This window comes from Siniperca chuatsi, linkage group LG1 (assembly GCF_020085105.1).
Source record: "Siniperca chuatsi isolate FFG_IHB_CAS linkage group LG1, ASM2008510v1, whole genome shotgun sequence".
NCBI lineage: Eukaryota > Metazoa > Chordata > Actinopteri > Centrarchiformes > Sinipercidae > Siniperca > Siniperca chuatsi.
This window is the reverse complement of record NC_058042.1, coordinates 4,665,498-4,679,509: the sequence shown is the minus strand read 5'-3', so window position 1 is coordinate 4,679,509 and position 14,012 is coordinate 4,665,498. Positions and strand designations below refer to the sequence as shown.

Here is a 14,012-nt window from a genome sequence, read left to right as displayed (position 1 = left end):
ACACACACACACACACACACACACACGCACGCTGGAGGAGTTACAACTTTTTTTTATGTATAACGGGGGCATGCCAAGTCACAGCATTCTGGTACGTCGCGACAAAATTACAGCAAGACACATTGAAAAACACTTGAATGTATTCACACACTCTCACACACACACACACACACACAATCACCCAGCCATCCACACATTTCTTCTTCTTCTTTTTTGTTGTTGTTGTACAGACCAGAATAATTCATAACTTGATATCAGCATTAAGAAGTTCCTACAGAGCACAGACACAACAGGCCACGTTCACACTGCACGCCTCGCTGTTCCATTCAGATTCAAGTTTGTGTTTGAATGTTCACGTTTAGTTTTTGAGAGACGTGAAGCTGCTTAAATTAGTGACTGCAAAAGGTCTGACGTGTCGGCTGCGAGGCTGATATTCCGCCTGGACACACGCACTGAACTTTGCCTTAACGCTGATTTGTGTCGTTGCCTCAGGTGCTGCTCGGATAAACAGCAAAACAAGTTTACTTGTTGGATTGTGATGACGATTCAGATCCTAAACTCGGGATATCCTCCGATACGGAGTACTGATCTGACGCCACTGCTTCTTTTGTCCCAATTCACAATCTGTACACCTCACTGCATCGTGTACACGAGAATCTAACTGCAATCACCTCTAAACTGTAAGTGGGAACTTAATGACATTATAGCTCATCACTTCAAACGAACAGAAAACAATGGAGCTCCTGCTGTGAAAATGCAGTTTGAGTGACAAATATTGAGAAATAAGGAAACTTTATGCACAAGAGATTGAGATCTATTGTAGCATATCGGTTCAACGCATCTCCAGTTGTCATCATTTTTACTCGACATTGCACTGATCGGACCGCAGATGGCGCTACAACACGTGTATATATACACTCATCTGAATTTGGAGAATTGATGCGTCTCACTGCCGCGGTATTAAAATCACAGCTCAAGTCGAGGACGGTATTTGTGAAATTGTTGTGGTTTGATAATTAATCATAAATCATTGATGGTTACAGCTTCTCAAATGTGAGGATCTCACATTATTATAAGCTGAGTATCTTTGGGTTTGGGACTGTTGGTCAGACACAAAAAAGGAAAAAAAAAAGAGAAGCTATTTGAAAAGACATCACCTGATGGACATTTACTATTTTCTAAACATTTATAGGCCAAATGAAATAAAGAAAATAATCAGCGGATTAATCGATAATGAAGATAATCATTAGCGGCAGCCCTGTATTTGATACTGATCAGCCCAGACAATTATCACTGTGGGGATGACGTGGGTGCTGCAGCCACATTTAAAGAATCTCCCCAAATAAAAACTGAATTAATTAAATATTATTTTTCTCTACGAACATCAAACATGAGTGACTTTTTGGACACAGTGATGAGTTCTGTGGATATGTGACATAAAACCAGCATCAATAATATGGTCACACGGTCATGGGTCAGATATGAACCAGATTTATGATTTGGAAAGTTAGAAAAACGGAATTCAATCAATGAATTTATTGATTAATTCTCCCTGTACTGTACCTACATTACATTATCTACAATCTGAATTAGGACACTTTTAGCTGCAGTGTGAACGAGACCCGACACAGCTGTCACTAGTTTCATCCTGTAACATTACAGTTTCTAAAGTCTTTATAAAACCATTTACATTTGGGGTGAATGTCTCGAGTACAAAAAAGGCACTGCCATTTGTTATCCTAAATGTGACTTTCCCAGCCTCGTGCATGCGGTTTTAAAATATAAATTACACTTTTTTCAATGTTCACCTTTTCTTTTTTCTGCATTTTCTTCAACTTTTTGTCTTTTTTGTGTTTTTTTATTATTAAACATACAATATTCTTTTGTCAAATATATACGTAAGCCTGCAGTCAATACAGGACATCGGCTCTTTGATAAAATAAAACTAAATGAAATAAAGGAGCACAGTCAAGCGGTAACACTTTGTTACAGAATGGATGCTGCTGAATTTACAAAAAAAACCAAAAAAACAAAAAAGACAAGTATTGGCATCCCATAACAACATTAACTGACTAAACTGCAGAATCTATGACAAAAATAAGATACAAAACAGCATACATGTCTCAACTTAAAGTACATTAAATGTTTTTGGAATATCAAGGCGTCATCTAACTGTTAATACTGCAGTGTGCACAGCGTTAGAAGCACTCCTGGACACCCACAGAGCTGATATGCATTTAGAAAAAATAAAAATAAAGCATTTGGTTTGAAGAGATGTGTAATGATGCAGACCTCAGAGCTGTTACCCTCCAATGTCCCGTCACAGGTATGTTCACTTGGACGTCTCTTTGACCCAGAGATGCTGCAGGAAACCAGGGTTGAGTAGAAACTGGAGGCCTGTGGCGTCGTTTTCAACTCTGAATACAAAACATGTAACTCTACTCTGTTAGGTCATCAAGAAAAATCACAAACTCGGGTTATTTAAACGCTGTCAGTCAGTATTTCTATAAAACGTGGCACAGACGAGAACTCGTGTTTTTCTGCAAAACTGAAATAAATCTCCTGAACTTTGTATCAACACCTTTATAACTCAAACATGGCAAAGTGATATGAAAGTAAATAAAAATACTGCAAAAATACCAGTTTCAGTAATCCCTTTGATTACATTACTGACTGAAGTGATGTAAAACATGTTTAAAAAGGATAAGTCTGGTGATATTCTCTACTTTTCTTAATATAAACAAATCTCATGTGCAGAGCCAAACCAACAATGAACTGATCCTAACACGATGGATCTTCCTCCTCTGAGCCGTAGAGCTCCACTGTTGTCCAGAAACTGTTAAAAACACATCAGTGAGCCGCTCTGTTGCACTGGGTGACATGTTCCTTCATCACCATGAACACACACACTGTAGTTTATTCTGACTCAGTCCCACACACACCGTCCTGCTGCCCCAAACACTCACTACAGCACCACATGTGGATTCATCCGCCGCTGAAAATAGTCCCCAACAAATGCACTATTTCCTCCTGTTTGTTTGATAAACTGCAGTGAGCAGCTGTTTTAGGAAATTACTGATTTTTAAAATAAATAAATAAAAGAAACAAAATACTTTGACCTGTTTTTAAAGGTTTACATCTTCAGTAGGAACCAATGTGCTTAGTATTGGGACAGACAGGGAAGGGAAGTAGGAAAGTATTGAGAGACGGACTAAAACATTGTTGGTTTTGCCACTCTGCTCATTTCTCAGATTGTACATCCATGATTCCTTTCCTCGCTTCCTGTCCTCGCGTCTTAGTCCCTCCCACCTGAGATGCAAGCGGAGGACGAGAGAGGAGTGGAGGCAACATGCGTTTAACAAAATGAGACATCCTTGCTTCGGAGCCGTCATTTTAAAGCGACGTCAATTAAATATGAAGCGTGTCACGACTCTTTTATACGTCACGGATGCAAAGGATACACCCGTGCATCCTCGCTCTTAGCTCCTCCAGCAAGCCTCCTCTCTCCTCGAGATGCATTTTACAAAATAGAGAAATGAGAAGCGCCTTTGGTCTTTTCATGGGATTTGTTGACAATAGGGAAAATATAGAATAATGCCAGCCTTATCCTCTAAAGTAACATACCTAGTAACCTACAGTATAAGTCTCTCCCACTCAGGACCATAGAGTTACAAAAGGACTACACCCACAGCACCAAGTTCAGACTCCAGATCAGAATGGAACAGTCTACTTCCTGGCCTGCCAAAGACTACCACAACAACACACCGCTGTTTTGTTTGCTGACAGCTCGTCCAACGTGAATTTTGTAACCAAACGTGAATCGATGTATCTGTGATGGACCGGCTCTCGGCTGCGCTCTGACAGCGAAGCTTCACATGAAAAATCTCATCATGACACTGATAGATACAAACAAGATTATAGTTCAACAACAGCAACAAAAAAATACAAGAAAAAAATAGTCAAAGTCAACAATAACTATGTTAATATTTGAGATGTACGTATGGTCACCAGCCATAACATGTTAATACATATGGTACTTTAAATAATAATACACCTAAATGACTAAAAGTATCACCTCTGCAAAAATTATGAAAAAAAAAAAAGAATAAATAATTGTATCTACTTTAAGTACTGACTCATATGGCAGTGACACTGAAACAGTCTGCTTCTCAGTGAGGAGCATCAGAAAAAACAAAGATGTCAAAAGGTGTAACATCAGTTTCCCCATTCGGGATTAAAATGGATTCATGTCACATTCATGCTTTGGTGGAATCTTCATCTTCGTTCACAAACGTACTGATGACGTCTGATTGGCTCTTATAGGCTAAGTATAAGAGCAGAAAACACACAAACACTTGAAACACTGAGACAAAAATCTGAAGAGTGCGCAGCGATGTCACGGCTGTAAAACTAACAACACACACTCTTTATCTGTGGTGTGTGTGTGTGTGTGTGTGTGTGTGGGCTGTTTGTCTGAGTGTGCACAGATCCAGACTGCAGGTTCTAGCCACCATCACTGGATCTGAAGCCATGTTCAACCAATCAAGATGGCGGTTTGGGGTCCAGACGGGCCCGTCAGAGGCGAAATAAGGCTCCATTACAGAATTTCTGCATGTTTTAGCAGGTCACACACTGAATGCATCACTGCTGGATATTTTTAAAGTGTACTGTAGTGTTTTTAGATTTCTACATTATGTTTTCCCAAACTTGTAGGTAGAGAGTGGTTTCTATTTCGGTGCAGAAGGTGAGTCATGACAGCAAACATCATGCCGGCATGGCATGGTAATTTGTTTGTAGGTGTAGATCTTTTAAAAAGCCTACACTGCACTATCTTCAAAAGTAAACGCAGACACGATGTTTACTGTGATGGATTAACTTTCTCAGAGAGGTGTCAAGACTACGTGAGTTCATATTAATACCATAATAAAATGAATGGGAACTTGGAAAGGTTGGAAAAACATAAAAATATCTAAAAATAGTTGCTAGTAATGTAATGTGTGTTCAAAGGGTAGAAAATGAGCTAAACCATGCACAAACACTGTGTGGATGACTCAGCCCTGACATAAGAAGAGAGCATTTTCAACTCCAACATCAGACAAACAGAAATCATTTAAGGTCGATGAGAGGCGTCAGGAGCCTTTTGTCTCTGCTGAGAGATTCAACATCGCCACCTGAGGTGGTTATTCCGCTTGACTTCCGTCTGTCCGCTGAGACTGTAGCTCGACAGTCGAGAGCGAGTGTCACTCTCATCTCTTCAATCTGCTCCGTGTGATCCGACTCCAAAGCACAAAACTGTTGCTTGAGCCATGAACGTTTGGATTTTAGTGTATCACATTGTCATATCAAGTGCAGGATACAAAGGAAATACTATAGAATTGCAACAAACTAATGAAGAAACTGAACAATAATAATCAATAACCCTCAATGATGACCGTTCGGGGTCAGGACTCTCAGCGCACGTGCTCAGTTGAAAGCGGCACAGAGGGGAGTTTCCTGACCAGCTTATTTCAATTAAAACCTATTCTTATAAAGTCTATATTCCAGATGCAATAAACTGAGGATAAATATTAAGACACAGAATAACCATGAGATTCAGAATAAAACAAAATAAAAATAAATTCCATGTAGGCCTGCACTGACAGAGCAGACAGAAGACCACGTTACACGGGCAATCTTTGAATTCCTGCAGCACTGATATTTCTCCAAATGTTGCTCATAAATGATTTTGCAATAATCTGCAGAGTGCCTGTGTGTCTATGGACTTCAGCGTCTGTCCCGCCATGACTGTGTTTGGCCAGCAGGTGGAGGTAAGCACTAATGAGACAATCTCTGGGAAATCTACCCTTCATGGATTGACAGTGTGTGATTTCTCCAATGTTGAAATCCTCTCTGCAACGCGGTCTGAGTGGAAACCAAATCGACCTCCTGTTTTTTTCTGCCATCTTCTCTACGCCACATTTCACAATCTTCCTTTCCTCCAAGAAAGATATTTAGTTGTAACATGCAGCTTAAGCACATCACCCTGCTTTAGAAAAATAACTAAACCCAGTATCTGAACATGCAGACAGATCCCACTGACGATACAGCCGTATTAATCTCCCATTTACGTGTATAAAAACCTACATTTTCAATGTATTGTGCCAACAAAGGCTCTGAATTCAAAGAGTTCATACAGTACATGCTATGGATAAACAATATGTAACTGACCGGTGCCAAATTCACTTCCTCCTACACTCACTCACATGAACAGACTCAATATGATTAGACATGACATCATCTTCCTCTGTCATCTTCAGCCGATCAAAGGTCCTGCCTCTGATATCTTTCTCCTTTAAACATCCACTTCCCTTTCCAGTATCACTTCAGCGTCATTCTTTCTTCCACCACTTTCTGTGTCTTTCTCCACATCCCCTTCTTCCTCTTATCCCTAGTCACTGCTCTACCTCTTTCTCTCTCGGTAGATGTTCAAGCCAACACGTCTTTGTTGTTGACTGTTAAAATAAAGAATAAGCACGTTGGTTGTAAACTAGCGTGATGGCTACTCGTGGGACGTAAAGCTGGCACACAGCCAAGGCTTTACAGAATATAACACGATTCATACCTGAAATTCATACATGTTTCTGTACCCTTTGAAAGTAGCATCATTATGTAAACAATAAATACATACAATACAAATAAATGATTTTTTGCCACCCAATACTGAGCAAGTGGCCTTCCCGAGCTCTACAAGCGTCCTCGCTGGACACTCAGTCCTCACTGAAAGAAATCCCAAACTTCCTTCTGCGTCCTTCTAGCTCTGCTTGTCTCGTCTTGTTTTTGGGTCTGAGGTACTGTTTTGGATTTGAAAGATGCCACGAGCTGTGGCCGATGTGCGGGGACCAGAGGGTGTCGGAGAGGGAAAGGGCCTCAGTCTCACTGGGCCCTGATCAACAGGCCAGCGTCTCCCTTCTGTTGGGACTGACTGGACTGCAGTACTGATTCTGGCCTCTCCGGGGGGGCCTGTTCACACACTGTCCAGGCCGTGTTCAATGCTTTTCTCTCTCCTCACCCAGACGCAGGTGACTGTGAGCATGCTGGCGGAGCAGGAAGTGTGTTTTTCAGACCCGATGGACGGTGCCAATATGATAGCTTGTGTTAGCCGTTTGATGATCAGCTCTCTTGTGTTTCTTGGATCCCGCCCGATCCTTTGGTTGAGCTCTACAGGGAGAGGGGGCAGGAGGGCTGATGATCTCGAGGTGACTTATCGTGAGAGAGCCTCGTGAACCTGCGCTGCCCTACTGCTCTCACTCAGGTCCTCATTTCATATTGTTGATGTGCGGTCAGCACCGTCTAAAGAGGAACAGCAGAGAGAAGGAAAGGCATTAGTGTTTAATTCAGTGAAAACGTCATCAGCATCCACAGACTGGGTTAGGGCCGGTGTAATCATAGTGTGGATGTAGAATCAAGGGTCCTGATGAAGATAAAACTCTTCAATGCTGGGACAGGTTCCAGCTTTCCTGTGACCCTGAACAAGAATAAGCTGGTACAGAGAAGGATTTCAGATCTCATAGCAGTCAAGCACTAACTTATATGTCCGATTTCCTTGTTCCATGTGAGCCAAATAGTTGCTTCAGATTAATCTGTGCTGGCCTGGTAACTACAGCCAAATTGGCTGTAGAGGCAGTATTTAGCGTTTATGCCCCTCTCTGCCTTTGGAACAGATTCCCTGCTAATCTCCCAAATTTGCTATAAGGTTAAAAAAAAGAAAAGAAACTAATTTCAACCACAGTTTTGATTCATTTTACTTCTTACACTTATTAAATGTTATTCTCCTGTCTACTATTCTTGCGTCCCTTTACGATGCTAGTCGTCGTGTAGTAGTGATCTCACTGAGCCATGAACAGTTTGTAAAGAAGGCCTGAAGCTTTTCTGGCTTGCTGAACAGTGAGGGGCCAAGGCCCACACTGTCATGGTGAGAAAACAACACATCTGTCAAAACACTGATAGAGAAAAACAACAGTCTGACAGCTGTTGCCTCTGGTGTGGCTGAAGAGGAAAATGTTATCAAGCTTCACACTGGTGGACATCTTTATTCAACAAAAATAAAGCCTCCATCATGATAGGAAACGCCTGAAAGGGCATGTTATTGTCATTGTGAGCTGAATAGTGCAGCACCGTACAGAATTTACTGTATAACACAAGAGTCAAGGGTAAACAGACCAACTAAAGCTGTTAGTAAATGTTCAAGTAAATGTTTAGAGTAGCTGAACGTGTTTAATATTGTTGCTGAACTTGATCTGATGAGTTTTTTATTTCACACCCGCATTCATTCTCCCAAAAGAGTCTCCAGGCAGAGAAAAAGATCTGCCTGTTCTTTTTTGTGCAGTTTGGTATCCTGGCACCTTCGCGATTAATTCACACTTAGCCTCAACCGGAATTTCAAGCTAATACACTTACTTGTGTAACTCAAAATAAACTCTTTGTTTTGATTTTTTATATTGTTGTAGTTAGTTGTAGGAATGTACCAATAATAGTCCAACACGTCAATTCAGAATATCTGCCAATAGATTAGATTAGATTAGATTCAACTTTATTGTCATTACAGATGTACAAGTACAAGACAACGAAACGCAGTTTAGGTCTAACCAGAAGTGCAATAAGCAAGTGCAGGATATAAAGCATGTGCAGGATAGAGCAATACCAAGAACTGATCAGATATCAGTGCTCTCTTTTTCACAAATTTGAAATCTGTATACCAAACTGTGTGGGACTCACTGGAATACATTTTATGTAAGGTAACTTGAGACGAGGGACTGGTTGGACTGGAGACAGTGTTTAATAATGACATTGATGAAGCAACTGTATTCAATGTGGATCAGTCACATCGTGGCCAATACCCGATCCACTTAAGGTCAACACTGGCACAGATACCGATCCAGTGGATGGGATTGGTGCATCCCCTGTTGGTTTGTAAGTTGTTGTATTTTGTTTATCTTCACAGTCCAATTATAAGTGAGCCAGGGCTTGAAAATTAAAGTCACAGACTCACAAGCAGTTTGCTTCTTGAGTTTTCATCTCAGCAGGGTTGAGATTTGTGCAGCAAATCCGGTTCTAGTCCTTATCACGATGGACTGTGCACTCTTACATTTCTCAGTGTAATTTACAATCTCTGGAGTTTAGGAATATACATTATGACAAAATATAGCAGCTGAATCTCTCTCTCTAAACCTAACATGGCAAGGACGGATGGCCGCCCACCGTTGAGTCGAGTGGTTCTGTCCGAGGTTTCTGCCTCTTAAAGGAAGTTTTTTCTTGCCACTGTCGCCATGTGCTTGCTCATGGTGGGATTTGTTGGGTCTCTGTAATTAATATTATAAAGAGTACGATCTAGACCTGCTCTATAGGAAAAGTGCAATGAGTTAAGTTCTGTTATGAATTGGCACTATATAAATAAAATTTAATTGAACTGAATATGAACATCAGTCCAGAGTTCTGAGTTAATTTTTGTTACACTAGACTTTCCAAAAACCAACTGCAGACTTAAATGTCAACATCCTTTTCCTTAAACCCATGAAACACTGTGTTCTAAATCATTTCCTGTAGCTGGTTCGGATTCAGTTACCAAGTCATGTTTCTGAAGCTCACCACAGACAGCTGGATGTTTGGGTGCAAGAGACTAGAAGAAGGCGAAACTCTGATTAAGGAGTTTCTTCAGTTAAACGTACTCCTTCGTTTTGCTCTCCACCTCACACACAACCTACTCCTAACACACACACACACACACACACACACAAAGCAGCACTTGTCCACCGTTCTGTGCCGAGGACTGAGGCCCACTGTCTTCACCTCAGTCGAGTTTTGGGATGGGGGGAGTTGGCACTGACTTTAACCCAAAAAAAAAGGTGACTAAAATTCACTGTACATGGGAATATTCTGCTTAGGTCACCAACTGACTGACTTGACTCAGGCCACACAGTATAATGCTGATACACATAAAAGTGTTTTTTTTATGTGTTCAAAATGTTCTATTCACATTAGCATTTTCAAGTCATTTTCATTAAGTTTGCCTTCCATAATAAATGCCAAAACCACATAAAAACGCTTATATTTCCACTAGTGAAGTGATGCGAACATTCAAAAACGTGTTCCCATGTCCTCCTCTACAGTTAAACGTGAACTGTTCCAACAGTTTTTTTTTTAACTCAGTTTATAATTGTTATTTTTTAAATATGACGTAATCCTCTAAATAAAGTTGTATAGCAGGTCTAATGATGTATATTTGTGAGTGAGAGTTTTTTTTTGTTGCTAAAACCAACTTTTCTCCTCTGGCTCTTCCCATTTTATCTTCCTCTTGAGCTGAACTCGCCTCGGCTGTTGCCAGAATCGCTGTCAGATTTCAAACTTGCAGAGTTTTGGACCTGCTTGGCATACAAGATCTCCAGACTTTAAGCTGTTCACACAAAATCAGCCTTACGATCAGTGTTAAGCTAGTAAAGTGACCTTGCCTGAACATGACTGACTAACTGACTGACTGATATGAGTTTTGGCTTTGCTTTTGGCTTTAAACATAACACAGAAGTTCTGGTCGAGTCAGATCCAACTGCTGGCCTTTACAGAAGCTTTCATGACTGAAGCTGATGGAGTGGAAGCAAGAGCAAGAGTGTCCTGCTTACATGTTTATGTACGGGCGTGTCAATGTTATACCGCTGTTAGAGAAACCACTCTAACAGAAACAAAACACTATACAGGTTTCTATTGGCTGTCTGCTACCTGTGCAGTGCTGTCAACAACGACTCGAGTGATATAGTGCTAAAACCTCATGACCTAAACATTGTGATACAACAATAAAATTAATAAGAAGAGTGGTTCCTGAAGTGGATGCCACGGCCCCCTGGGGCGCCACAAGATTTATTTAAATTTACCAGATTTTTTTTTATGTTTCACCACGTCAAAAAACAAGGCAACATTTACATTAACTGCATTTTTATATTGTGTTTTTGAACATATCAAAATTTAGGAATATACATCAAACTCACTATATTAAAAACGCTGTTAAATATGCAGTTATGCTGCAGCAGACTGGTGATGACAGCTCACGGTTGTCATAGCAACGCAGAGCGCTTTAAGGCGCACACGAGATTTCAGTGCACAACAGTCATAGATACCAACTGTTACTGTAAACAGAGCTCAAAGAAAAGCTGAGACACATCAGGTCTCCACACCATCTGAGACGACCGAAAGAACTAAAATCAGATCGTATTCTGAAAGCTACAAATGGCGTACGGCTTCCTGGAGACGTAAAAAACTGTGAAATGCACAGAGGTAAATGAAAAACAGAATCAATGCATTGATGTCATGTGCCTGTTTTTTTTGTCCTTAAAAACCTAAAATGTAAGAAATGTCACATGATTTTACTTTGGACAGAACAAAATAATTTTATTCAGTTTAGTTTGTTTCTGATTTCTTTTACTGAGTGATTGAGAATAGGCCTATTATTTCACTTCATATTAATGTTCGTTCACATATGTCACATATTCTACATCAAGCTGGATGGGGGGAGAAATCACAAAAAATGTGTCAATACGCTTTTGTTTATCATTCTTGTCTTCCATTCCTGGCGACAAAATGAAGCAATCAAATACACAAAAAGGTCAAAAATCAAGCCACGGTAGCCAGCAACCAAATTGGATTAATTCTCAACAGCTGAAATAATTCAGTTGGTACAAAAAGGACAGAGACTGCTCTCTGCAGTGGTGGTCTTGGACTTACTGTATGACATCACTGCCACACAGTCACCAGAAACCTGAACTATGTGATAAGCATGTATGGAGGGATGTGAATAACCACATTACTCTCTGATCCACCTAAACATCACATCCTGAATATGATCAAAGACAGGATGAGGCTTATAACCAGCGTAGTAGTGTTCATGTAATAAAGAGAGAGACAGACAGACTGGCAGAAGAGGAAGCCTTACATGTTCTTGAACCACATTTAATCTCTGGAACAACTGTATCTTATGCATTATGATTTAATAATCAGGAAGAATTAAAAACTGTGTGTTACCTCCCAAGGCGTGTTCTGTCATACTCAGACAAAGAGACTCAAGGCGATTGTTGATGTCTGGCTCTGTCACTGGCAACTGAAGATCTGTACAGTAACAAAAACAAATTTGAAGCAACATCAGTAACGGTGATTAAATTATATTCATGTGAATAAAACGTAATCTTATTTAATCCACTTAATCAAATTACAAATTATTTTCTACAGTCGATCCTCAAATTATGTACAATATCAGTGATCCTCATTAAGTGTGGAAAAGCTGCATTCAATTTTCTCTTAATCAGAGGCCTTTCATCATAATTAAACAGAATCATAATTATGCTTAACCCCCCCCCTTAAAAAATAAAATCAGCGTCAGACGAGTTGGCAAAGAACAAAAGAAATTAATTCAGATCAGTCTCCACTGGAACAATGTCGTCCACTCAACCAGAGTGTAGCCTCATAATCAGATTATACCACACTGTTAACTCCAGCTCTGAGACACATGCTACATCAAAACAATGACTGCACTGCTGCAGCAGGGGCATGGTGTCTTTTTTCACATTGAGTGTGTGTGTGTGTGTGTGTGTGTGTGTGTGTGTGTGTGTGAGTGTGAGAGAGAGAGACACTGGATTGGGGACAAAATTTACATTCACCAAATATGATGTAATGTAATTGATGTTCTTTGCTTTGAACTGCATGGCAATATGAAATATGGCAACTACTCTAATTATCAGACCTAACGTTTAAATATTTTGTGATTAATAAAGTCAACAGAACTGACATCAAGATAACTTGATATTGATCATCTTATGAAGCTACAGAATAGTCATATGCCAGTATAATCTTATCACCTACGCAGGTGAGTCAATATAATCCCCAAGCCAGACTAAACATATAGTAGCCCTCTTGTACTGCCCCAAAGTCCTCCTGATAAGCTCCTTCTTGTAAGTTTGAAAACTAAAAATACTGTATGATGTGTTATGTGTGCAAGTAGTACTGTTCAGAAACAAAACACTGCAGGGAAATTACTTTTTAAATTTATCTTCAAGCAAAGCCCGCTTTGCCCTAGTGGTAAATGGAAGAATAGAAGATGCACGTGTGTTTGGAATTGGTTAGAGTAAAAAGCATTAGTTGATTAATCGACAGAAAATGTATTGGCAACTGTTTAAATAATGTATTAATCGTTCACATTCACTGGCTCCAATTTCTCGCGTGAGGATTTTCTCCTTTTTTCTGTTTTATATAATTGTAAACTGAATATAATTGTGAGGGGCATATTTTCACTATTTTGACATTTCGTCGATTAAACGATCAGTCGATCGAGGAAGTAATTGGCAGATTAATCAATACTGAAAATAATCCTTAGTTGCAGCCCTCACATCATTAAGCCAGCAGAATGACTTAATTATCAGACATCCTGGTTCCACAGCTGGTCACTTCCAAGTTTCCGACCAGAAACATTATTAAGATTATAATAATGTTCAAACATTATAATATAACTAATGGCTGCTCATCACATAAATTAAACTTTACACTTGACTTGAAGCCACCCTTTCTCCTTTTTTTTTTTTTTTTTTAACTCTGAGGTGCTAGTTGCTGTTGGCTGTCTTGGCCTCAGCTGCGAGCAGGGTGGAGACTGTTTTGTAGAGGGTTGGGTTGAGGTTTAAGGGGGGAGTATGTGTGTGTTGGGGGGGGAGATTTGGGCCACAGTACAGCCTAGCAACCCCTTCCAGCCATTTAGTCCTTAGCTGAGTCTTCAGCACAGGCCGGACAGTGAAAATCCCCTGTGGCCAGAGAGAAAAGCTGAGTTAGGCCCAGTAGTCCACACTGCGCTATTTATAGGCTCCAACCCCCCCCTGTACACACAGACTTACAGCGACATAAACACACACTGGAGAAAACTGTACACATAGACACACACTTGTTCCTTCACCCCGTCTTTTTCTATGCTGCGTCTCACTTAATAAGTCTATTTATCCATCTGTTGG

General features: G+C 40.2%; 1 protein-coding gene across 3 annotated transcripts in view; it reads right to left on the bottom strand.

Moving 5' to 3' along the window:
* Nucleotides 1–36: 36 nt before the first annotated feature.
* Nucleotides 37–14,012, bottom strand: part of samd4a (sterile alpha motif domain containing 4A) — a 60,993-nt gene continuing 47,017 nt past the window's right edge. For all 3 annotated transcript variants that reach the window (XM_044217274.1, XM_044217177.1, XM_044217355.1), the window contains 2 exons: nt 12,046–12,129; nt 37–7,329 (listed from right to left, as the gene is read on the bottom strand). In XM_044217274.1, the coding sequence (XP_044073209.1) occupies nt 7,301–7,329; nt 12,046–12,129 (113 nt within the window). In that variant the 3' untranslated portion in view covers nt 37–7,300. The remainder of the gene's footprint in view (nt 7,330–12,045; nt 12,130–14,012) is intronic.